At 39.0% G+C, this 27,869-nt stretch overlaps 1 protein-coding gene across 10 annotated transcripts in view; it reads right to left on the reverse strand.

Moving 5' to 3' along the window:
* LOC137111107 (A-kinase anchor protein 13) overlaps positions 1–26,982 on the reverse strand; it is a 100,790-nt gene extending 73,808 nt beyond the window's left edge. For 6 of the 10 annotated variants that reach the window (XM_067495069.1, XM_067495072.1, XM_067495071.1 and 3 more), the window contains exons 1-2: positions 26,603–26,982; positions 5,540–5,583 (exon numbers count right to left, since the gene is read on the reverse strand). In XM_067495069.1, the coding sequence (XP_067351170.1) occupies positions 5,540–5,572 (33 nt within the window). In that variant the 5' untranslated portion in view covers positions 5,573–5,583; positions 26,603–26,982. Of the gene's footprint in view, positions 1–5,539; positions 5,584–20,583; positions 21,174–26,602 lie in introns of those variants that run through there. The other 4 variants (XM_067495073.1, XM_067495067.1, XM_067495074.1 and 1 more) reach the window with 3 other exon arrangements.
* Between the last annotated feature and the right edge of the window lie 887 nt (positions 26,983–27,869).

Below are 27,869 nucleotides of genomic sequence, written 5' to 3' on the forward strand. Positions count from 1 at the left end.
GTGGGAAGAATCTTCAGTCACAACAAAAACCTGCTGCATATAGACAGCAGTTTAAATGACTTCTGATAGCAACAGTCTTCTTTTGTACAAATCTTTGTCCACCGATCATGTTGTTATAAGCAACCGGGTTTTTTTAAAATACCTGAAATCAGATGAGAAAGTAAAGCAAGTATAGAGTAATTGAATGAGACCACCCTCTGTCCTTTTGGAGACAGGGAAACTGAGACGTAAAACATTTGCTGGGGCCACCAGTTGCACAGTGTTAGCAACCATTGCAAACTATGTTTAAATAAAACTCACACAAATTGAAGAAAGGAAAAAACATAACAAAAAAACAACCTTGCAGTTTTAAAGCTGTTTGACATGCACAAATGGATGTCTTTCAGCCACACAGTATGACGGTGCTGTCTGCTGGTAATAAGTACTTAACAAAGTGACCTGCTGGGGTATTGACCTGCTAATCATGGAGCTTCAACAAGGAACAGGCGGCTTTTAAGCAACATCAAAAGAACAGCTGGAGGCTATGAACCCAACCCCCTCGTTTTAAATATGCATGTGAGTTTAGCCCTTTCTACACATCCAACAACTGTAGCGGGTTTAGATAACTAAGTAAGACTGGTGTTTGATTTTTGGCCTTGTTCAGAGAAACTTTTACTGAGTATTAATTGTATCATGAATACTGACTTTCTGCTGTTTACCTGAAGATCATCATGACCAGAGATTAAATAATCACTACTCTGATAACTTTTCTGATTTATAAAACTGGGTCAATGAAAATTAAACACCTGTTCCCTAGTGGCACTGTGGTAGAACATTGGGTCGGGATGCAGAAGGCTGGGGGTTCAAATCCCAACCCACTAGTGGTGGCCCTGCCCAGCCACCAAAATCTACCTTTATTCTGATCCCAAAGCTGGATTTTAAAAAAAGAAAAGAAAAAGGAAAAAAAAAAGGGTGGGGGGGGGGCTGTCCTGGGGGAGGGCTTCCGCTGTGAAAACTCATGCCAAAATCAACGTGCTGAAAACATTCCTCTGGGGTGACAAGTCGTTGATATTTTGATTGTGCTGTTGCCTCTATGAAAAAAATCCAAAGCAGCTCTTGCATCGCTTTAAACAGAGCAAATGTGTATGTGAATCCAGGCTTGTGCTTTGACACGTACTGTTCAACAATCTTCGGCAAGGCTCCTTTTCAATTAAGATTTCAGGATGTATTTTGCAATGTTAATTAATAATCTTCCCTGTCTGGGGTTCTGACTGTAGGCAGCACAATGTGGTTCACTGTACCCAAACTGTCAATTTTCAAAATATCCCACATTTAAAAAAATTCTGGCTTTGTTTCAGTCCAGTTTCACTGAAACTACTGTAATAACAATAAAGCAAATGTACTATGAACAAAATGTCAGAGGTGATGTTCTGTAAAGAAAGTTAAAGGTTTATAGTTACCTATTCCTGACAGTGTGATTCATCCCTGCAGGCATTTACACATATTGTATGATTTGGCCAGTATGTTAGGACATTAGAAGGTTTTCTTGGAAGAGGAATACTGCAGATTTTAATGTGGCTACCCTATGTGTTCCCACTAATTTCTGGGAATCGTATAGATTCATTCAAAAAGCGGGATTCATGTAATCACATCCTTGCATGAATCATTGACATGCAAAATTGTCAGTAATTAAACTACATAGAAATTCCAGTTTACAAAGACTGCTTACATCTAGAACATCTGTTATCCCTGCAGCAGTGCAGTGGAGACAATCTTATAGGAGAGAGGTCACAGGTACCATTAAACTGCTTCCATGCCCACAGTCATGTGTCCTGTGTTCGACATTGAACCCCTACTGGCTCATTTTATTACAAGCCTCTCTAGATAACATTTAATGCTAAATGCCAAGAATGTAAAAAGCATCAGAAACAGGAGTTTCTGATCAGAAAAGCAGTTCGGCTGAACAGCAGCACCTGCTATGAAAAAAAAACTAATTTTTAATAGAGCTATTTAAAGTCATTCTCTGCCTACTAAATGATATAACACTCTACTTTGTCACCACCACTGAGGTTGTTTTTACTGATGTCACATAAGATCACATGACACGTTGGCTATGTTTGATATGTTGCCGTTTGTCCTGACCATATAATCTATGGTTCTAACATTATAGCTAGTTAAATACAGAGGCTTTCCATCTATTGGTGTGTCAGTTTATTTAGCTACCTTTTTTCTATTGTCCATGTTTGAGTTTGAGTTTATCAATAGTTAAATAGTAGCTAATATCAAGCTAGAGCATATTTCAATAGTTAACAACTTTGACCTTGCTTTTTTTTTTTTAGTTGCCTATTTAGATATTTTTCTGTCCACTAGATAAGATAAACATGTTTCAATAAACATTACAGAAAAACACATCTCGAGAATAGACTTCAACACACTGGCATGAAAAACTCTGCCCATGCCACAGGAAATTAATTTGAACATTTAAACCACCATCCAATAATGCAGTAGACTGCATCACAGTACACCGCACATTCCAGTCAGCAACACATCCAATATGACAAGAAAAGGTAACAAGGCTTGGAGACAATGGTGAAAACTTCAGAATATTCAAATATATGGATCCCAAATTTTCTGTAGCAGGGCTCTAATGAAGCCATAGTTCAGGGGTGGTGGTGTGCAGATAACTTTATTTACAAGTTGTGTTCTGGCAGTTTCACTGGACTCAAAATGGTCCAGAATAGCTCTCAGCCATCGGTAGCTGAACTGCGGAAAGGTAAAATTACACCACGTGATATCTGCCCTGGCCATCAATAGCGGCCGTTCAGTTTCAATGGAAACTTTGCAGAGTCGTTCAGTATGCCAAGCTACACTGTGTAAAACAGAGACAAAATTAAACCCGCGACGCAACAGGGAATGTTGAGGAAAGCTTAACTTTATGCAAATATGCTGTGATAGAGTTCAGTGAAAGTCCAGTCGCAAGTGAAGCAGAGCAAATATACTAACTGACATTAATGAATAAATTGTAAATAAAACTAAGGAAAAGCTGATTGCACTGGTTTCTTACTTATTTACTACAAGTATATGCAAGTTACCAGGTTGGAAAAGAAATTGTTGAAAAAAAAAAAAAACAATTCTCCAACATTGTTAGAGCTGGGCTCCACATTAATGCTTACCCTCTGGCCCAGGGTGGGTAAACTTTATGTTCGGGCAAGTGGAATGCATAATACTGTTGCTTGATCGGCCAAGTGAAAAATAAATACAACATTGATTTCTCTGTGTTGCCCAGTAACAAACTGATTAAATTCATATGTGATTGTAGACCTGCATTCAGCATATTCACTTTGTCCACAATCTCTAATTTTAGGTAGACTAGAGCTTGGGTAATTATTGTTACATTTCCTGCTGTCCTACATGTTTACTTCCTTCACAAAACCTTAACAACTTGGATCCACTCCATTAATGAAGCACTCATCACGCTATCAACTTTATTCTCTATAGCTACTGATCAAATTTATATTGTGAGAATGTAGTAAATTATGTGTTGTTAACAAAGCTTCACATTTTGTTGATCATTTAGTGCCGACTGATGCTACTTCTTTTTAAAACAGAGCTGAAAGGTGTGTTTCCAAAAACGCAGACAGAATTTAACTCTCTCTCTTCTGACAGGCCAAACTCTGCTGCAGTTCCAGAAGTTGCCTTAACTTCTTCCTTGTTATTTTATATTAAACTGCCACAGCAGTATAAGTATGTCATCCTTAACATTAATAAGAAGTGAACTAGTTTTCTTACAGTACAATTATTAAAAACACACTATTACATTAAAATGTTTTGAAGTCTCAGCAATAAACTCGTAAATTAAAACAGACTCAAAATTTAAGCTTTATGTGAGCAGCTAAACTCCACCAAAACAAATACATTACCAATGGTCACAAATAACAAAACAAGTATGTGATATTAACATTTTTACCAGGTGGCAAAAAATCTTGTGACTGTTAAACTTTGATTATGTAGGCCATTTTAGTAGGAATAACCATCAACCAACACAGGTGTTACTGGCTGCTTTAAGTAAGGGATCGTCTGTTATTTCCAGATATATGTAATAATGAAAAATAAGCATTTTTTTTCCTTTCAGCTTATCCTGCGAGTTCAGGGTCACCACAGTGGATCATTTGTCACCATGTTAAACTGGCACATTTCAACGCCATATGCTCTTCGTGGCGCAACCCTCCCCAATTTCTACCGAGCTTGGGAACGGCGCTGCGCAGCTGGGGATGGGGGATGGGCTGCTCAGGGTTCGGTGTCTTGCCCAGGGACACTTCGTCGGGAAGAGCGAGGCGAGAACCTCCAACCCTATAGCCAATAGGTGGCCACTCTACCAACTGAGGCAAAAATAAATCACTTCAAATTCACCATAACAGTGTAGACTCCATTTAAGTAATGAAATGTAACGAAAGGGTGGAATAACACTCCTGCCTGTATGTAAAATTATTATTCATTACTTAAAGGACCCTTACTCTCACTGAGGTCATGTGTTTAAAGCTGCAAAACACAACTGTGTATCAGGCCGTCCAGTATTTGGATCACTTAGTGTCAGTTAATCAGTTAATGTCTCAGATACTTTGATTAACATGTGATTTTCTTGGTGGTTATTCTCATTGTTTGGGTTTATCGTGACCGGAGATCAGTGCTTACATCAGTGCTTTATTTATTTTTAACTTTTAATACAAAAAGGTCACATCCTTAGACAAATTTACTAACTGCCTCAAAAGTAAAATCAGTCATACTTTTTTATCACCCTGATTTTACTCGATCACCCTTTTTACTAGCTGAGCCACAGTTACCCCAACTTTTAATTTAAAGCACAGATTCTATTTAATACATATACATATTTTGTACACTATTATTACCTCTCAATTTTATGTTATGTTAGTATCAGGCAAGTACAAACTCTTGGCTATTTGAGTTTGTACTTGTATAAATAACTAAATTTCTAGTGTCTCATGGGGCTCATATGAGGAGATGAAGTCACCATACTAAAATGCACTAAGAAATTGTCTCATGTTAGTCATTTTCCAACAAATCAGAGGAGCCCTATTATTAAAATATCATCAGCCCATCAAGTGGTTCATATTTGAATTAGCATGTATAACATGACTGAGGCCCACAATGAGAATTTTTTGCTGCTAGCATAGAGTATATTAAATAGCCTTTTTATTTGCATGCAATCTAATGTTGTGTCAACCACCATCTGCACGCCCTTATAGTCATTTTCAGTTATTCCACATTTCCAGTTTATGAGTCAGGTCAAAATCAGGTGGAGTTATTCCAGGAATTAGATTAGAGCATCAAAGTCTATATGCTACTAATAACAATAATGATAATGGTTTAAGCTGTCCCGCCTTTACAGTGCACACTCCACACCACACCCATACAGTCCTTAGAGTTATAGTACAATTTGCAAAGGGAAAACCTCTGTGGGTGGACTAACAGTGTACACCTTAATGTGCCTACACAGGTAGAGAAACAGTAGAACTGTGCTTCCAAGTCTAAGTATACTTACATACAGTGGAGCTTGCTGTGGATTGAGTTTCATGTCCCTGGAAACTGTAAAGAAAAAAAACAAATTAGAAGACCAGACACTGTAAGGCATCATCGAAAGCAGTACTAATACACCGTTTAGCTTGCATTTAAAGGGTGAATCTGGTGAATCTTTCTTTAGATGGATATATTCAATTGACTGTTCACTGAAAAAAAATTGCGTATTCAATGAACAGATCTTTTGTAGCGTGTCCATGCACAACACTGGCTATGCAACTGATTTAAGCGCACCTAAGACATTAGCAGGTGAGCTCTGTACTCTTCTGAAGCGGTTTTGAAGAGGGAAATAAAAGTGGATTAACACATTTGTTAACCATGAAAATAATGTTGAGTAACATCAACCTTTTTATTTTTCAAATAATTACTGATTGTCATATTTTGCCTAACTTGATACTGTGCATACTATGATGGGCATAGTACAAATGTGCACATTGCAATTCTGATACAATATACTGTGCAGCCCTAATGAAGGATGCCAACTTTAAGTAAAACTAAACTAAAACTGACTAACAATAATTTTGAAATCCTACCTACTATTGTGAAGTATTTATTCAAGCTCTGTATAACACTAGCCAACTGCTGCTAGCTGACAGTAACCGACTAAACTGAGACGTATGAGATGTATCCATGGTCAAACTGTAGTGATTCAACGGGAATTAAAGCCTGCCAATTACATCTATTTCAAAACAAAATAAACAAGACAATTTCACAAAAGGTGCATACAGCTCTAGCAACATCAGAACAGCATGGTTGACATGGTGACAGTCCCACCACTCATTAGGAGGTTAGTGCAGGAATACAGAACGGACACACTGAATCACACTTGGGAACATATACTTATCATCCAACCAAAAGTGCCAGTTCTCTATTTGCAGTAGTTAATACAAAGATGGCGCACCAATGATGACAAACATTTGCTGAGCTCTAAGGCTCCTGCTTCCTGGAATCACTCTTCACAAGGTACGAAAAGCAATGGAAGTAAAGTGACAAAACACACTGCTTTGCCTCTGCTACAAGGGCTTATGCCATTAGGATCAGTTAGCAGGCTTTGCCAGCTCAAATTCACGTTTGATTCCCCGCTCCCAGTCTAGGACGTAGACCTTAAAGCCATTTTCTGGCCACAAGGTCAGAAGCAGTAAGTGTGTAATTACATCCAAAGAAACGTATTACTACTATACACATGGGAACAAACGGATTGGAAACCCTATTTGTTGAACTTTGAGACGAGATATCGTCCTGCTTGCATTCATCTTTGAGTCAAGGGACTAGAAGGCTTTGAGAGCTTGTATTCTATTCAGTTTTTTGAAAATACAATTTTCTTTTTTTTGCTGTTCCTTAATAAAACCATAAAAACAAGTCCTTGACTCTGGCTTCAGTGGTCAGCAGTGCATTAATCATATGAACACCACAGTGGGGGAGGCGGCGACAAAAAGCCAGGACCTAATGAGTTCAGCAGAGAACACAAAAAGAGTCAATGCTGGACTCGACAGACCACTGAAGCACAGCAAGGCCAATTCACTTTCTGCAGCCCAATCCAAACATTTTTCCACTTTTCTGCTAAATAAATAGGCTCAAGCTAGAATTAGGCGGATCAGGTAAGGGGATAATCAGTAGCTCTAATAATACTCTGGAGTCTAATCCTTTTGCCTTAAGTGCACTGGGCTAGGGACCAGCTTCCTTGCCACATGCAGGACTTTGACTGAGAAGATTCTCAAATCATGTCCCCAGCAGGCTTACTAATTGTTTTGTGTTTTGATATTTTGGACTATTAGTCATTAGTTGGTGTTCTATTTATAACAATCATAGGTTAGGGTCTTACTCACAAATTCTTTAACAAGGCAGACAGATATCACATTGGCTGTTGCAGGTGTTGGGCCTTTCACATGTCAAGACATCTAGTCTTGAACCATACATCACTTACAGGACATATGATACATGACTAGATGACCTAAGAAGAACTGTTGACACATTCAGTTTTCAACATTGACTGCATTTACATGCACTTAAGTAACCAGGTCACTGAAGAGAAATCAGCTTTCATGGGTAATTGGGGAACAGTGTGTACGTGCACTTAAGAAACCTGGTAATGGGAAATCTGTGCATTAATGCAGCAGAAGAGTAACCGGATTTCTCCCCCCTCAGATTTAATTTGGAAGCCTGGTGCACTGTTTTTAACTGTATAACTCATTTTGAGTGTGTGTGTGTGTGTATGTGTGTGTGTGTGTGTGTGTGTGTGTGTGTGTGTGTGTGTGTGTGTGTGTGTGTGTATGTGTATGTGTGTGTGTGTGAGAGCGTGAAAGAGTGAGTGAGTGGGGGACGAGAAAGGAAAGCCACATGCAGCTGATTCACAATAGTTTTCATTTTTAAAAACCCCTGGGGGTAAGTGACTGATTTAGACTTCTACAAGGCACTAGGTGTTAGTTTTCTGTCGGACCTTAGGTGGACTTCGTGTTAAAAATGAGGCAGCATTGCCCTATTAACCTTAACATTACCAATCTCTCTTTTCAATCATTCACCCAGCTGCATGTCTGCATCCTTGTGTTACCCACGTGCACAGTTTGAGAAAGCCAATTAGAAGCCTGGTTACATGTATACATGACAGAAAATCTGGTTCGCTGACAGCAATCTACCTGGGGAAAGCAGGCTCCCCTAATCCCCTACCCTGATTTCAGAAACCAGCTTTCCCGTTTAGATGACACTTAAGAAATCAGCTTTCTCAGGAAAGCTGACTCTAACCTGGTTACTTAAGTCCGTTTAAACCCAAGCATTGAGAACAGAGCTGATAACATTTATTACCCTAAGAAAAGGGTCCATTTAATACTTTTGCCTTCCTATAGATTCTATACACATTCACACCTGGCAAATGCAGATAGCTAATTGTCACTTTGCCAGCTCAAACACACTTCAGAGAGCTGTTAACACCATGATTTTCCTAACATGACAAGTTAAGTTGCATTTTTCATCTAAGTTTCAAATTATACTTTAGGATAATCACATTTACTGTTTAAGATGTCTGCACTCCCTACACAACTTTGATTAACAATTATTGGGAAGATTGTCATGGACCCATGGGTGTAAAAAGATAAAAAAATAAAAGCGCGACTGTTTTTTAGTATCAAATTGCAAACTAGTACATTAAATGATAGCTACAGTACACCATCCCATTTTGCATATTTTGTAGCTTCTTGCACAAAGCTGCAACACCTAGACATCAATTTTAATTGCTATACTAGGCATTTAGTTGATTCTAAACTTACCAGTTGAACACAACAAATCAAGAAACATGTTAGAATTAGCCATCAACCAACAGGCCGCCTACACTTACCATTGGGGAATTCCGCTGTCCACCCGATTCCCTGCTTTTACATGGCCTCTTCTGTTTTTAAGTTTTTGAGTTCCATGCAAAGGAAGCCAATTCAGATTTACTGCATCATCACGGGATGAAGTTGTTTGTTGTTTGTGGGGCCTGAAACACTTGTAACACAAAATAATGGTGTGGCCACCAAAATAAGCTAGTTTGCTTGTGTCCTAGCTGCATCTTGCAACCACAAATGTCCTAACAATTCTACATTGGTCGCCACAAACCCATAAGAAATCTCCATCTTTATTATGTTAGAAGTTTCTCTTTTTACTTGTTTTGCTTAACAGCTAGTTTGCCAGACCTGTCTGCCTAAGGTTTTTATTTGGAGGTTTTATTTAGTATTGATGAAGGTGGGATTTAACAAAAAAGTAAATCAACCAAAGCTAACACAATTAAAAGAGACTGTGTGGAGCCACCAAGTTGGGTGTTCTGAATACAACAGAGTCTTTCACAAGAAAGGGAGTCACTTGATTCTATTTTAGTATCAAAACACATCTCTTAGTGCACGTTTGATATCTCTTCCCCAGACTGTCTTCAATCTATTTTCTCCAGTTAACTCAATCAATCAGCAGTATACTAGGTGCAACAGCTCATTTGTTCATTCAGAAATGAAACAAGGGGAACAGAGGGCCCATCTCATGTGTAGATAGCCACAATTCATTTTTAACTAATTTTTCACACAAAGCTGCAATGTTTTTAAATATGTAAACCTGTTTCAAACATTTAAGTACAAATACATATTTTGGCACTTTGCAAAATGTATTCTTTCTCATGGTAAAACTGAAGAAACTGAAAACATTACAATTGGACACATTTTCCTGTTGGGAAATAATAACTTCTACAGTTCAATAGTCATCATGTAGTTGTACGTAAAGCCAGTTTAATGACACTAAACAGAAGTAAATATTAAATTAAAAGGAAAGGAATGAGCCTAAGCAAAACTAAACATTTTTAGTTAAACCCATTATTTTCAAACATAAATTGCATAACATACCCTCAGACATACATTCATATTTTTGCCATCTGTTCTCCCTCTGACAAGACAGGTTAATAACAATCTGCAGATCATCTGTGTAATTCAGGAAAGGCCTTTATCCTAATCAAACCTTCTTCTAAGGTAACAGACAAGATCAGCGGCTTTTGGCTTCTCTCTTCAGGAGTTGCTACAAAGGAACGTGTTCCGCATGTTGATTTGGCATGAGTTCTTTTTTTTTTTTCACGCCAGATGCCCTTCATACCGCAACACTCCCATTTTATCCAGACTTGGGACCAGCACCAAAGTGGCCCTTGATGGCAGGGCTTGGCCACATCTGGTGGGGTGGTATTCAATCCTGTGGCCTTGTGGATTCCAAGCCGATGTTCTACCCATTGAGCCACCAGGCCCCTCATATTCTAAAGTAACAGCCGAACCCCCCAAAAAGTCGACACTTACTTAGTTTACACTAACCATTAAATGCACATAAAAAACTAGGTACAACCAGCCCTCGACTTAGTTCCTTAAGAGGCTCTGTTATGGCAGAAACGGCCTTTGAACTGCTAATAAAGAATTTGCTTTTTTGCTTCAGGAAAGCCACAAGAGGCAGAGCATCAGCCACATTTAAAAGCAGAGATGCCACAAACGAACCAATAAATTAAGAGACAAAAGCTCGTCAGTGCCAGGGTGGGAGTGGTGATGTGCCGAGTTAGGACTGTGAATGGACCCGTTATAGCCTCAAGTCCCCTGGCTATCGAAATAAGCCATAATAACCATGTGACGGCTGCATGAATGGGGATTGAGCAGGATTAGCCTCACAGCTCATTAACTGGACTGTCACCCTTACACCCCTTCCAATACTCAGCTGAGGATTCTCCAACACAACTACATGCAAAGAATAGACAGAGTACAATTTATTAGAACAGAATACAATAAAATAAGTTAGTACTGTACTGTGGGTTTGCACATAAAAGGAATTTGACTCTGGTTTCTAGGCTAGTTGCCATCACACTTGGTATAATAACCCAATTCTACCAAATCAAAAGGTGTATACAATAAAAGGAAAATGTCACCGCAAAATAACCACAGTTTGACCGTAATAATAAGTAGGGCTGCAATTTTTTTATGTCAATTAATCTATCAATTAATCGATTACTCTATCAATGATTTTCCCATTAAGCTCTCCATTTTATTTCATTTATATTTCAATATAATAACCCAAAGAATGCATTCCAGGGCACTATTCTGCATGCCAGTCCTAATGACCAGGGCAAGCTTCACTTCCTCTGTAAACTGTTTCCTTTAGTTTAAATACTATAATAGCAAAAATATTAGACTTTTTTAAATTTATATTTATATTATCAGCAGATTTCTACCGTGGCAGTGGCTCAGTTGGTAGAGTGGCTTCCTACAGACCATAGGGTCAGAGATTCGTGCCCTGCTCTTCTCCGACCACATGTTGAAGTGTCCCTGAGCAGGACATTGAACCACCAACAGCCCATCCCTAGCCGTGCAGAGTCGGTCCCAAGCAGTGATGATATTGGGGAGGGTCAAAATCTCCTGTATGCACTACAGTTTAACAGCAGAAAAACAGCCTCTAAAACTAAATCAACTCCTCTGAGTCTAAACACAAACTGAACACTATCACCGTTATGAAGGAGGATTTACTGCAGGACTGATGGATTACACCAGCTTAGTTTGAGCCCAATAAACGTACAACTGGGTGGGAATTTGTTCATCCATACCTACAGCAGCAAAGTCACCAGATAGACTCAGTGATATCTCCTTTGTCAAATGGAAAGTCGGTGAAGTTTAGGAAGAATGAACATGAAATCAATCCCTATCACTGTCCTCCTCTGCTGCTGATGGGGACTCTATGGTGACACCTGTTACAGGGTCTTGCCTAGTTTGGGACTGTGACTTTCTCCGTGTCCACCAGAACCTGTAGCACATCAGGTTGAACAATTAGTGCATTAAGTGCAGCACATCCAGCTTTTTCTAACTTCCACCTTTAGGTCTGATGTAAACTCTCGTGTTTGTATCTGTTAACGATTAACCAACGAGCTAGTTGTTGGGTACTGTAACATCAGTGTTTGTTGCCCGGTTGGGTTAAGAAGTAATTTTGACTTTGTCCAAGACAACCTGCGATGTGTTGGTTCACGTTTTTTAAATTAATGTATTTTTGTAAACGATTACGTCGATGCATCGCCCCACTGCTAATATGTGCCAGAGGTACAGCTTTAATCACTGGGATGAGGCGCATTTACAGTGGATTGCAAACTGCCCTGTGAATGTTTCATGTCTTTTCACTTCGCGTTACCAAGGGTGAACTGCGTGCGGATGTGTTTTGTTTTGTTTTGTTTTGTTTTGTTTGACTGGATACTGCAATACAATCCACTCATCTGTTTTATTTACGCCCATAGTTCTGCATTAGTAGGTGCATATCACCAGTGCTGTCTCCATTTCTCCACTTTCAAAACAGCCTTTCACTGGAGTCAAGCTTAGCTTGACTTGAAATGCTGTATTAGTTCAGCTTCATCAAAAGCTGTCTCTATACTTAGATTTCCAACTAATTTAATTTCTCAAGGAGAACCTCCCTTTTTCCTGTCATCACAAGTCAGTTCTTTTATGGTATTTTCAGTTTTGCTTTATTGACAAAAATATTTGCAGCATTTGAATTACTGCAGGTATTAAATTTCTATAAACACCAGTGTACATACAAAATAAGATAACACAGACATCATATGCAGTCAATAATTTATTGCGGTTGCACCAATCCATGGATTTGTACCTACTTTATTGCATAGGTAATTCAGTGTTTTGAATAAATTTAAAATAAAGTTAAAAATGAGATGCCTTCAGCTGAGGGTTGTATATTTGGGATTTCTTAAGGTATTTTTGCCTTTTGGGACTTTCTGGAGTTGTTTACTGTCAAATTCATTTAAAGACTATATAAATAAAATGAATAAGCTAATTTGATTACATTTTAGATGTGGGTCTCTGTCACAAACACATTTTGTATTTTTTTAGTCATGCATTTCTTTCATTCTGAGAAAAACTTGGGCACCAACCCTATCAGGGCCAGCCCTGCTTTGGCACCAACCGTTGTAAAATTATCATTTGTATTTAAACTATATGCCTAAATGCATGACATATAATCATGAGATTAAATTTTTCCCATCTCAAAGTCAAACTAATCAACAGAGAGCTGATCACATTACAGCATGATGTTAACGATGGATTGGTGGTAGGAACAATAAAACAGTGAGTGGATCAGAGATGAATCAAGGCTCACGTTAGCATCAGAAAAATCTTACCTGTCAGCGTGCTATGGTCTCTTTAAACTATAAAGCAATCTCACATGTTAGGTGCAGGTCAAAGTTCTAGCAGTTGCTAGGAAACTGTTGGAAACATGATAACCTCAAAACCAAGATACTGTACTAGTAAATAAAAAAAGATACTAGGAAATAAAACCATTGTAGTTGTCCCAACTCCACCCCACAACCATGATCTATGTGCCTATTAACAGCGTAGCACTGATCTGAGCAATGTTTAGGGTTATCATCACACCTTAATTTAGTTATGTACTAATCTTATCAACACACTGGCATCAATATTGGAAAGGAAGTTCAGGTTGATTATGTTTAACACACTGTCTCCTTGCACTAGCTGCACTTCACTAAAAATCAATATTGTGAGGTTTCAAAGTGTATGTATGAGTCCTATTAGCTCATAACTCAATACTTCATCATTTTGTACTTCAAGGAACATTAAGAATTGTAGACTAACCTAGCTATCATGCCTGTCCTACAAATCACAGTCAGCAGAGGAACCACACACAAGAGAAAGCCATTTAAGGGCACAGGATTACAAAACATCATAAACGATTTTATCTTAACCAGTGCTATTAACAATCAATGGTATAAAATTTTTTCATCTTATGCTTTACATTTAGAGCTCATCAAATGTTTCCAGGGCAAAAATTGCCAAAATAGCAACAAAAGGAAACTAATAGCAGCCCTGAGATAGACTGGCGACCTGTTTAGAATGTACCCTGCCATTTGCGCAATAACAGCAGGGATGAGCTCCAGCTCCCATATAACCATGAAAAGGATGAGAAGATAAGATAAAGGACAGATGGAAACTAACAGACATTTTAATACACAATATGTAGAATTCAGAGTAGATACTTTTAAAAAATAAGGACACATCTTGAAATGTTAAAAACAGGCAATATACTGTAAAACTTAACTTTACAACATTAAGAAAGTTTGGTTGGCTTAAAGCTTCAAACTTATATTTTCTAGTTCCACAACTTCCCATTGGTTGTTGTAGAAGGTCACATCTGTGACACAATGCATGTGGGCTGCTTCCTCTTTACGTATTTTTGAATTTGACAATGCACAAAGGGCTGAACTTCATATCAAGAAGGCCCAATATACCAATACACATGTAACAAACAGGGGGAGATCACCCGAGTGAGAAACATCCTTAAAGAGAAAACCCTCTTGATTTCAGGCCATGGTCAGAGCACACAGGAGGCACAACATGATAGAAAACATAGGCTGTGGGAAGCAGTGTTTTGTTTACGGGACACTGGAGGCGTGCGTCTAAAAAAAAAAAAAAAAAAAAAAAAAAAAAAAAAAATACAAATAAAAAAATGGTTTGATCACTTACTGGCTTTTAATACTCCTGGCAATTTGGGCCAGAGCAGCGTGCTTCATGCATGAGCACACGCACATAATACGGACATTGTACTAGGGGGCTCGCAGGATAAAGTCCGGATAATGTGAGGAATGTTTCACTCTGACATTTGCATTCTCAAATACACCCCCTCTGGACAAAGAAGCCTAAAGGATGGCTCAAAGGCTGTTGACAGTTCACTGAACTTCATCCTTGTGCGTCTTCCGTTTCTTCAGTTATTATGAAACTGTCTTTTTTATAGCTTACATATTTCGTTAGATGTGAAAGTGCTGAAGCTTGAGATAGATGTGAAATCCAATTTTACATTTTAATATTGCTGTAAAACTGTAAGTACAGACAGAATAGGACTAGACATTTTTGGCTGATGAGCTACATGCAGTTTGCCTTTTAATTCCAAGCATGATCAACATTTGACTCATACTGCCAGACTTCTAAAATTCTTCACGGCCATGTCACTCAAACTCATTAAGAATATGCCGGTGCGTTTTTGTCCGCAGCTAGTTTTCTAAATGTGGCGTTGGCAATCACAATCTTGAAATTCAGCAAACTAAGGAAAGCTTAAGGCTCTGTGTGGCTCATTGTGGTTTGATGTTTAACTCAGACATTTATTAAACCTCTTGTGCTTTCTTACTATAGTTGACCCCCATGTAGTAGGCCCACCACAGCATTAGGATAAGCAGGTTCTCTGCTAAACCATAGCACAAAAAGTCCTGAAAGAGGAAAGCGCTTCTTCTTTGTGTTGAACACTTGTCCGATTCTTTTTGAACCACAGATTCTTTCTCTGGTTCACTATCAGCGCTGCACTTCTGGGGCATGGATAAATTAGCCAGAGCTGTGTCACCTTCTCAATAACAGCACCACAGTAACTTGGACACACCATGTTGACCACTGTTTAGATAGTCACAGCTGTTTGATTTAAATCAGACCTAGCTATTGTGTCTATGGATAGATATGAGAGCTTGAAGGTGACGTGACCTCACTCTTCCCCACAAAAGCTGCCTCTGTGCAGTGGCTGCACACAAATGCTGGCTGACAACACAAGGCCAGGGGATGAAAGGTCTCTTCAGTGTTTGGTGACAGTTATTACCCTCTCCACTGAAACCAAATACCTGTGGGCCCAGATAGCATTATCTTATTGTAGGGGGCACACTGGGGGCTGGCCTGTAATTAGAGCATAAGCCTTGATCAGTGCTCGTCCCCAGGTTTGATGCCATCCACCCACCCCACTCTCTGTTTTACCATTGTACACAGTTTTAAAGAGATTCACATTTGGCAAAACTCCACTTATTCTCTTTGTTTCAAAGAGTTAGATAAGAATATTGATTGTCTCTGCTATGCTTGCCTGTATGGTAAATACAAAGCTACAGCCAGTAGTTGATTAGCTCAGCTTGGCCTAAAGACACAAGAAACAAGGGAAACAGCTACCCTGGCTCTGTCCAAACAGAACATCTGCCTGCCAGCACCTTTAATTCTCATGAATAAATTCAATAAATCGATAAATAAAAGTTAGAAATTATTGATTCTAACTTTTGTGTGTGTAAAAGAAACAAAGCTTTCTTTGACATAATTATACCAACCAGTAGACTTCATGGAGTCCTTTACATGGACTTAAGTAACCATGTTACAGTCTCCTTTCTTAGGAAAGCTGATTACTTAAACGTTTTCCGAAATCGGGGTAGGTGATTAAGGAAACCTGGCATCCCCAAGTAGATTTCTGTCAGAGAACACAGATTTTTTGCAGTGTTTAGTTTAACCAGGTTTCTAATTGACTTTCTACAACGGCGCATGTCCGTAACAAAAGGCTGCAGAAAAGAACGTGCAACTGAGTGAAGGTATGAATAAAAGTAGAGATTAACAGGGTGATGCAATCTCATTTCCCTCTGGAAACAAAGTGAGCCTAAGGTCCAACAGAAAATGTAATTAACACAAAGTGTCTCGTAGAAGTCACTTTGGCCCGGGAACATTTTAAATGCAGACAGTTCCCTCTGTAGTTTCCCCCCCCCCCCTTTCTCTCACCCTGGGCGGTCACTCTGCTGTGACCTAAACACACACACACACACACACACACACACACACAAAGAAAAAAGTCTGAAAGCAGCATTTTCTGTCATGCATGTAAACACTCCGCCAATACCTTGTAAGATTTTGTAAGGTATTAAATCTTGTGCATGCACAGTGAACGTTGTCATTGGTAATAGCCATGAAGGACCTAATAAATTAACCACAAGTTGTTTAATGCTTTGGCTTTTGCTTGCTCCTGTAGCTGTTTCCACCTTTTTACGATCTTACCTCTAAGCTAAGTTAGCCGGCTACTGGTGCTAGTTTCATACTTTGCAATTTCCACAGGAACCTTGATTGATATCCTCTTCGACTCTGCACTGAATCACGGGGAAAAAAAACCAAAGCACACTTTGCAACCTGGACAACATACAGTCCACACATGTAGTTCATCTCCACCTTCAGAGAGAACATTTCAGCTTAAATTAGTGACTTAATGTTTGCATGGCGACGGAGGAGGATTTTGTAAATACATTGTACCCCAATAACCTACAGACTAATGCTAATAAAGCAGACTCAGGAACTGTGGTGTTAAGAAACAAGCAGCTCAGCAATACACACTGCAGCAATTTATCAAAGTTGGGTCAACTCTTGTGGAGCAAATCAGCTACCCTGTTTCAAAATTCCTGTGTCAATTCATTGTTTGGAGATAAATTAGGCTGTTCTCCACTGCTGCAGAACACCTTTTTCTTCTCCCCCTTTACCCCAGAACAAAAAATAAAGAAAATAAAAATGCTTTTTAGCTGCTTTTCTCAATTTATAGTGAATCCAGAAAATATTCACACTTTTTAAAATGTTTTTCACACTTTGTTATGATACAGCATCAATTTAAAATGAATTAAATTCATTATTTTCCTCAAACGTTCTACTATATTATATATTTATATATATATATATATATATATATATATATATATATATATATATATTTTTTTTTTTTTTTAATTATTATTATTTATTTATTTATTTTTTATTTTTATTTATGTATGTATTTATTTATTTTAAATCACGTGTACATAAGCATTCACCGCCTTTGCTTAATACTTTGTTGAAGCACCTTTAACACCAATTACAGCCTCAAGTCATGATGATTATGACATTACAACCTTAGCACACTTATTGTTGGGCAGTTCCTCCCAGTCTGAGGTCCAGAGCTCTCTGGAACAGGTTTTCATCAAGGATGTCTCTGTACATTGCTGCATTCATCTTTCCCTCGATCCTGATTAGTCTCCCAGTTCCTGCTGTTAAAAAACATCTCCAAAGCATGATGCTTCCACCACCATCATTTACTGTAGGGATGGTATTGGCCAGGTGGTGAGCGGAGCCTGGTTTCCTCCAGACATGACACTTGAAACAAAGATTGAACTCTGAATGCCATGAGACCAGAGAATTTTGTTTCTCATGATCTGAGAGTCCTTCAGGCGGGCTGTCATGTGCCTTTTACTGAGGAGTGGTTTCCGAAACAGTGGAGCTCTTTCTGATTGACCATCTGGTTCCTAGTCACCTCCCTGACTAAGGCCCTTCTCTCTTGATTGCTCAGTTTGGCCGGCTGGCCTGCTCTTGGGAGAGTCCTGCTGGTTCCTAAATTCTTCCATTGGGACCTTCAATGGTGCTGAAATGTTTCTGTACCCTTCCCCAGATCTGAGCCTCAATACAATCCTGTTTTAGAGGTCTACAGATAATTCCTTGGACTTCATGGCTTAGTTTGTGCAATGAAATGCACTGTTGACTGTGTGACCTGTAGAAAGCGGTATGTCTTTCCATATCTTGTCCAGTCCACTGAATTTCCCCACAGGTGGACTCCAATCAAGTTATAGAAACATCTCAAGGACAATCGGTGGAAACAGGTTGCACCAGAGCTCAATTCTGACTGTCATGGCAAAGGCCAAGAATACTTATGTACATGTGATGTTTATGGTTTTTTTTTTTTAATAAATTTGCGAAGAGTTTGAGGAAACTTTCACATTCTCATTATGGTGTGTTGTTTGTAGAATTTCAAGGAAAATAATGACTTTGGTCTATTTTGAAATAAGGCTGTAATATACTGTAACAACATGTGGAAAAAGTAAGTGTTGTGAATACTTTCTGAATGCACTGTATATGAGTTTAATTTGCAGCTAAGTGGCCAGATAAACATTTTTTGCACACATTGCACTAGAGTGACATCAATGTCACACCTTGGCTTCTTTTCATTGCATCAAATTGTTTTTGAATTATAGTTTTTGAATCACTCTTTTGAGTCAATTTAGCCCACCAAGAATCGAAATCAAATCAAACTGTCAAAGATTTCCCCTTTAACATTTATATTACAGAAGTACTGCAAGTAAGAAAAATTTGGGAATTTTCCCTACCAATTATCATACTGCTGTATCAACAGTCAACATTTTGTGATAGGTTTCAAAACTGCAGGGCAATTTCAGTTGTTAATTTAGCTTTCTGAAGGATCCCTCATTTCTAATAAGTGAGCAATGTGGATTTCACTTTATTCGTGAAAGCTAACAGGGAGAAAAATATCTCAAAATAATCAATACTACGTTTTACTGCATGTATTCAACTATTGTGCATGAGACAGCAAAGTAACATTGAAAAGAAAGCTCATAGGAAGACAGAGTTTTAAACAAGGAAAGTGGCTGTTAGTTCCATCTGAGAGGTAAGAGGTTTAGTCTGAAGAACCCTAAGCAACACTAACCTCAGTCTCACAGCAAGCCTGATCAGATTAATATCATCCCATTGCAGTAAATACTGGTGCGTATAGTTAGGGGGCATTAGTTCAATTAAAAAAATAAAAAATAAAATCTGACTTTAATTGAAATGTCAAGATTTGTACAATTTTAAAGCTTTGACTGTGACCACATAGTGACTGGTAATACCACTACTGGTTAGTAGCAGTATTATGAAACAAGAGTTTCCTGGGATTACACACTAGCCCTGGTTGTTTCTGTGAATTTCAGGCATGGTCAATTTCAGACCATGCCTTATGTCTGATTTCAGATTGGTCAATCAAAAACTCCAACAAATATGCATATGTCTGTGCACCATGTGACACACTGGTGGGCTCTCCAGGGTCTTTTCAACAACTTACACTACAACCCAATAACCGATAACTGTCAACACATTGTCTTTCTTCGGAAATGTTTCAATAATGGCAGAATTACAGGGATAAGTGATGGTTTTGTGAACTGAATTGGCAGTGATGTGCTTGAGTTGATCACTCCCTGCACTGATTCAGTATATATGTAACATGCAACACAGCTTGCAAGGATGTTTGATTTGTCGAACAGGAAAATAAAGTACTGGGATAACTTCCGAGGAGGTGAGATTAAACTGAAAGTAATGAAAATAAAAAAGAAAATGAAGAAACAGAATGAAAGAGGGGCTAGAGAAGCAGTTAGCAAATGAGGTTAGAAAATATAAACCAACCAATCCATTTTGTTCTTCTCTCAATTTAATATTTTAGTGTAGTAATTTATTTATGTTTGGGTAACTTTACTTTCCATTACCTGTTTAATAGTACTGCTTCTATAAATACTGGTTTGCTGAAAACAACACAGCCCCTTTTGAGCATTTATTACCTAAAATTGTATATTATTGTTTATTTAAAATATTGACTTAATATTTATTTAGTACATTCTTTGATCACACATTATGTTCCTAAAATCATTATGTATTATCTCTGAGGCAGGTGTTGCTAAGCACTGTAGGTACATAACAGTCTGTGTCCCCAGGGCTTATTATTAAAACAAAACAATGAAAATAACCTGCAAATTTGAATGTATAGGGACATGCATAAAACTAGTATCATTTACTCAACATCATCACCTACCACTTAACAGCTTAATTCTTCTAACTCTGTCATCTAATGCTGCAGAGCAACTTTCAAAGCACTTAAAAACATCAATGGCAACCTTACCCACAGCGTAATAAGTATTGCTGCAAATGGACTCCTTCAGGTTTACATCAAATTCTTTTTACATCCATCAGAGAGAGCAGGTGTGTTTATACTAGGTAGGTATCCTTAGCAGCAGGCATGCGAGCTCTCGCCATACTGATTACACTGAGCTAAATATGGCTTTTTGCTAACACAGACAGCAGGCTGATCAAAGCTCTGATGTCAGAGGGAAGAGGTGGAGCCTTCAGGCCGTGCGTCAGGTGTCTGCTGCAGTTCCAACTACTTGCCTCCACTCATTGAGCATGACTGTCTTAAGACGATTGTAGTTCTGAGCATAGGAGAAAATTCACAACACCACTACCACAGTTTCTGTTTAACAAGAATTAATACTCTACAAATAATAGGTTACATGCATACAAAACAGTTGTTGGTCAGTCTCCTAGTTGGCATATCAGTTATATCGGTGAACAAAAGAGCAATGGCTTTCAGCTTGTCTGTTCAGGGGTCAAAAGTCAAAAATCATGAATTTGAATAATATAACAGAAATTATCTTACCTGGCTCTCTCTCCTCCACCCTCTTTCTGCCTGTATGTATTTGAAAAGCTAATGTTAACAATGCTATGGCATTCAGGACACAACTTCAGGTGGAGGAGAGAAAATGACTCTATTATTAATATTCCCTAATATATTAAATGCAGGCGTGAAAATGTGGATCAGGGATACATACTTAAGCCATTGATCAAATCAAAATCTACATTCCACATTGTGCAGTTTAGTGAGGTGAACAGAGATATGTTCCTGTATTGTCCACTGAAATGCCTTAATGCATGCTGTATACTGTTTGACTCATGCGCATATGCAGAAACAGTGGCTGTGATGAAATGCTGAAGGTCTGTCTCCTGACACCACAGAGAGTTATTGTACAGACTAATAGCTGTTGGTAGAAATGGCCTCCTGTAAGCTTCTTTGTCACAGCAGATCTGAAGAAGCCTCTTGCTGAAGCTGCTCCGCTGTTTAACCAGTAGCACGTGGAGACAATGTGGTCTGTTCTCCATGATGTTTAACAGTTTGTGCCGCACCCTCCTCTCCATTACCCTGATTTTTTCACAGTGGTCACCAGGACAGAGCCAGCTTTTCTAATCAGTTTATTCAGTTTATTAGGGTCACTGGCTCTGATACTGCTGCCCCAACAGATAACGGCAAAAAAGATTGCACTAACCAGAACGGACTGATAAAACTTGTGCAACATCTGGTTGCACACACTAAAGGACCTGTGCTTCCTCAGGAAGTAGAGCCTGCTCTGAGTCTTGCTGTAGATTGCAGCTGTGTTGCATGTCCAGGCCAGTCTGTTGTTGAGGTGAACTCCAAGATATTTGTATCCCTCCACCTCCTCAACCAGAATGGAGATGGTGTTGACTCTGCTCCTAGTCCTCCTGAAGTCAATGCCCATCCCTTTGGTTTTAGCCACATTCAAGATGAAGCGATTGTTTCCACACCAGTCCACAAAGCTATCCACTAAGCCTCTGTACGCTGCCTCCTCACCATCACTGATACACCCCACCACTGAAGTCGTCAGAGAACTTCTGCAGGTGACAGTAGCCCGAGTTGTACTGGAAATCAGAGGTGTACAGGGTGAAGAGGTAAGAGGAGTGTGAGAGGAGCCTTGTTCTTATTCCGCTTCTGCAGCAACTGCTTCATCTGGCTGCTGGAAACACGCATGTGGTTGAGGGAGGTGAACGTGCTGGTGGAATAGGAGGAAGGTGATTGTGGAGTACTGTTGTTTTCTGTGATGTCTGTCTGTAGCAAGAGAAGCAGTGGAAACAGTGGGGGGAAGGGGGAGGTGTGTCTGTGTGTCGGGAGGCAAGGGGGGTGCGAGCTAGGGGTCCTGAACTAAACCTGTTGAACCACTGATTGGCTCAGTGGTCATTGGCTCTATCCAGATTTCCCTCAGCTTGATTCTCCTTCTCCTCAAGTCCCGTGATTTTTTTCTATACCCGACCACACACCTTTTAAGCTGTTTTGCTGGAGCTGGTTCTCCAGATTCCTTATACAAGAGTATTTTCCAACAGGAAACCGTTTTTAACAAAATCAAGGATGTTACTAAATTTTACAATTATCTTTGACGCATAAAACAAGTGTCGAGTTTAATTCTCTGGCACATTGTTTGCACGTGTCCATTTACTGGCAATGGGAACAGCCTGCTTGAACACAGATTTTATTGAGCTGGACACGGACACCCATAGAGCCCAGTCCTTACATACTTAACACAAGCCTAAATTCGTGTCATGGATACCATAGCAGACATGCTGATGTGAAAAACAGAAGTTGGACTCAAAAACTGCAACAACCCCAGTTCATGTTGGCCACCAGTGCGGCTTCCCTCTTTCAATCTAATCCTTGTCTTCTCAACATTATCTCTGTCTGATAAAGTCATAAGATGTCGAGAAAATCAATACAACAGTGTGCGCGACACAGAAGTACAGATGCCTGAGCTATAGCAACACCACTCTGTGGTCTACAGAAAGGAAAAAACTTCATCCCTGTCTCAGTGTTCAGCAGTTCAGAACCTGAGTGAACACACAAAGGCTCAGCTGCCATCTCTTTACATGGCGTTACATGTACCTTGCATTAAGACTGCTTTCAGCTGGATTACATACAAAGACAGGACATACTGTGAATATTGAAATCAGACTTCAATGTCCACACAGGAAAAGACTTTCACCAGAAGCCTTGTTAAATATCTTATTTCATGTCTACCATATGTATTCCAAAAATGCAGTTTTTATAAGTATCTATTTGAATCATTTTGTTCAAGAAACCCTATGTTTTGTGTTTGTGTGTGTATGTGTGTTTTTTCTTGGTGGGTACATAAATGTTTAAATACTCTTGGTATTTCACTTAATATTTTGTCAAATTTAAACAATTTTAATTAGCCATAGGTCTTGTATGGTATCATCCTGCTATCAACACTCGGGCGTTATATCTAGTATAAAAAAAGAATTTGATTCCCAGCCGTGCTATAGTACTTGTAATCATCCTATAATCCTCATATATATTGAAACCACAGAGATGTCAGCAATTTGTAAACTTAACTTTAAGTCAAACATCCGGCTGTTTAAGGTGGCATTTTTGTGGAAAGTGAGTATGGGCATAGCCTGGCAAATATTTGTATCACCACAGGAACAGTAACAATTAACAGTAGTGTCCTCGATCATTTCTAGGAGAAAAGAAACACTACTCCAGGGCACTGGGTTTGGAGAAGCTGTCAAGATCGCTGCTGTTTTGGAACAGGGAGTGCGACTGCTGTTTGGCGTGCTGAGAGGATTCCTGCAATTCCAGTCTTAACAAAAACTAAGTCAAGGCTTTATTGTGAATATCAACAAGGAATTCAGCAGTCGCCATCCCAAGCACACAAAACTTATCCCTGAGATGGAGCTACATCATGAACTAGTACCTTTAAGATTTCCCCAAATGCATCCATTCTATGGTAAATACAGTGTAATTACAAGGCTGACACTGTGTGTATCCTCCATCACCATTAAATTAGGGGGTTTATGAAGATGAGAAATTGACTGGGTTCAGCTTGGAGCCAGCAGAATCCTCACGGTAATTTACAGCACTCTAGATGGGAGGGCAACTCCTCTTTCATTTGTCTTTTGTACTGGAGCTAAATGCATATTTCCGACTGGGACTGCCTCAGAAGCAAGCGTTAAGTTTGCTGGGAGAAACACAGAGAGTAGACTAAAAAGATTTTGTCTACCTAGTGAAAGCATAGTCATGATATTTGGTTTCTGATAGTCTTATTAAAAATGTAACTGGATAAACGTTTAGCCTACAGCTCAACTGCGCCTGGGTCTACCGTTTCACTTTCTATGGCTCTCTGAAATAGTTTGTTCTCAATTCACTATCAATAGATAGTGTCAATTGAAAAATTACTTGTTTTCATTTTAGCAGACTTGCAGAATAAGTTCAAAATAAAGGTAAAGTCAGCAACCATTTAGCTTAGCTTATCATAAATAAAAGGACAGGCCAATAGTGTACGGATTAAACCAACAAAACATCATAGTTTTGTCTTCATGCTAAGCTAAGCTAAATGGCTGCTTGCTGTAGCAGTCTCTAATAAACAGACTTTTATTTAACAATAAACTAAAAAGAACCTACAATTTCAAATATTTCAAAATCAACTCTGCTGTAGATCACTGCACTTATTATCAGTGGTTCCTAGACGTGGAACTATGTACCGTATGGGTTTCTGTGAAGCTCAGGCAAATCTCTATTGAAACATAAAAGTTAAAAATTATTAAACTATTTAAGTGATACTGTAAATCAGACACACCTTTAAGATGTTTCAGGAAGGACTTTAGAGCAGGTGCATTTCCTTCTTTCACACTGCCACCTACTCCAGAGAACATAATACAGGGATGGTGAATACTTATTCAGAGGAAACGACTCAGATATACAGTCCAATCCCACAATGAGGAGCATCAACATGGAGATGTGGAAAACACAGAGGACTGTGCTGCCAAAGCAGACATCAGAGCTAGTTCTACTGAGTCAATATTGACTGTACGAAGTCTCTGCAAAGACAGCAATAGACACAGATGCTTGTCACAAAATGTTAGTGTAAAATAAAGCTCATGCCACTGTTAGAAAAGTGATCACAATTATCACTAAATCAACCCTCCTTGGTGATGGCTTACATCTCAGAAATATTTATTTGCTATTAAAACAGGTTCTACTGCAAATTCCTATGTCCTTCCAGCTGTTCCTTCACATTGTGTTATTTTTCTGCAACTTTTGCGAGGTTACAGGTTAAAACAAGATCATGTGAGATTACATTTTGTGTTTGATCCATGGAACCAATATCCTTTCTGTGGGGGATAGGGCAGTAAGACAACATAAAGCAAAATAGCCAGATTTTTGTGCGTTTTGAGAGAAAAGACACTGAAAAGGTGCAATTTGTTGGGTTTAGGCTCCATACTAAAAAAGCCCCAGTGGTTCCTGAGTCTTTAAAGAAACCTGCTGTCCAGTTCAGCTCTAATACTGAATGTCTTCCCTTTGTACACAAGCTCTGAGCGTGGGAAGCATAAGCAACCTCCAAGTGAGGAAGATGAGGTTCGTAACATATGGGTGTGTTAGAACATGGAAAACAGAGGCAGGCCATGTTTATGCACCTAGCCTTTGAACATGTTTAAGTGGGTGAGGTCAAGTAAGTGTCAATGAATTTGTTGGCTACTGTTTTCCCTTATAAATACAAAGACCCTCCCACAAGCATAAAAACTAGAGCATATAGTTAAAACAGATTATGCAACTGGGCTACTTTAATAATAAAAATAATATTCTTATTGTATATTGGTTTATTCAAAGTCTTATTTGGATTTTAAATTTGAAATGTAATTATTTACATATGGACAGTTAAGACAGGGCGGTATCAGACTGTATCATTACATCTAAAACAGTGAAGTTGCAAAGAGCTGTTTTATATCAAATCATAGATGATAATTGATTCATTATAGGAAGCAATTAATTGTGTGCAAATCTTACCAGAATTACTTTGGAAATACCTGGAAATTGGAGGTATATACACAATAAATTCATTGTAAGGTATTTTTCCCCGTTGTATTTATAATTTTCCCGCATATTTCTATCATTCTTAATATCTATAATGCTAACTGATCATTTCTGTCTTAATGGCCTCTGTGGAGCCTGAGTTTTTGGCGTTAGCATACTTCCATCGTTAGCATGTAGTTTGAACATATGGCGTATATTTCACCCTCTCTGCCTTTGTTTGGGATCATTTTACATGTCTGTGGGCCGACTGAGCTGCTCCTCGTTGTCGCCGAGTTCACAGTAACGTGAGTAGCTCCACATTGGCCCTGTGCATGGATGGATGTCATGGCTACCAAGCAACAAGTTAAAACCCAACTTACAGCAACCGTTCAGCGGCTTCCCCCAATGTGAAACAGCACGACAACCCACCAAGTATTTAACGCCAGAATTAGTCCTCGGAGTTAACAGCGAGCTAAAGGGTTCTTCTTACCTCAAGCAGATGAAGGTCAGCGTGAAGGAGAAGCAGGAGTTTGGGGAAACATAGTAAGTTAGTGGATGGACTTGCTGTGCTTGGTCCTAGGGGGGGAAACGTCCCTTAAAACGGTTTGTAGAGTGAGATGGACAAGCGGCGGCGTGGTTCTCCTGTCGAAGTCTCCCGGTCCACACTTTCTCGCAGTTGTTAGTGTTTCCCAGGACACTTCGGTGGGAGGAGTCGGCAGGAGGACTGTAATGAAGTGTGTGCGCCGGGTTTCCCAACTTCACTCCTACGCTACATTTCCAGCCTTCGTGTTGGCCTGGTTAGCGTTAGGAAACACGTTACCTTTGTTACTGTTTCGTATCGTTGAGACTTTTCTGGATAAAAAGTGGAGAACGCGCAACAACGACAGTTTGAAGTTAGCAAACTGACGTTTACTTCCTGTTTCTACTTTTCATAATAAAAGTGAGCAAAGTTGCGTTATAACTTTCCATTTCTAACGTATTTATGTTCCCCTTTGTTCTCCGTGTTGCTCATATCTTGTAGTAACTTTGTAAAATAACCCCCCTGGAGTTGCTTTGTGTGAACATCAGAAACACATTTGGCCGAGTAGATTGAAACAGCTAGTCGGCTTTATTTTGAAGGTAAATCACAAAGCCACCAGCCACTAAATGTTACGTTTCATTAGTAAGTAAGAAAAAGTAAAGTGGAAGTATATTTTTTAAATGATATGATGATGCATATTTTATTACATTTTAGTTGTAGTTTTTCTCAGATGTAGTAACTTGGCCTCCTGCTGTGCATATTCCACGCCACTGTAGCTAATAACTGTTTTATACCAAGTGCAAATATAAATCACTTATTGTATTATTGTTATGTTTTAAAACCATCAAGTGCATTAACTTGTTTGAATTCAGTATTCAGAGCTGCAGGCCTGTCTGTAGAAATATCATCCATAAAACCATATTGATTGGACCCTCTGATAAAGGTAATTGATTTGTAGAGAATCTTTTCTTTTCTAGCTTTTTTTGTTTTCAGGTACTAATGTATAATATAGTGCTCAGTGTTTTGGGCCAATTAGTCGTTAAAGTATGGATCACAGATACTTGTCAGGTGTTTGTAAAGGTCTACAGAGAGGTTTCTTGTTGTGTATCACTTGTAGGCCCCAGGAAAAACATGTGTGGCTTGAACCGCCCTCTGCTGGCTCAGGAGACCTTCTGCAATGATGTCTGCAAGCAACGACACATTCTCACATGCCTGTGTACGGGATTTGAAACCACTA

The sequence above is a fragment of the Channa argus genome, chromosome 2 (genome assembly GCF_033026475.1).
Source record: "Channa argus isolate prfri chromosome 2, Channa argus male v1.0, whole genome shotgun sequence".
Lineage (NCBI taxonomy): Eukaryota > Metazoa > Chordata > Actinopteri > Anabantiformes > Channidae > Channa > Channa argus.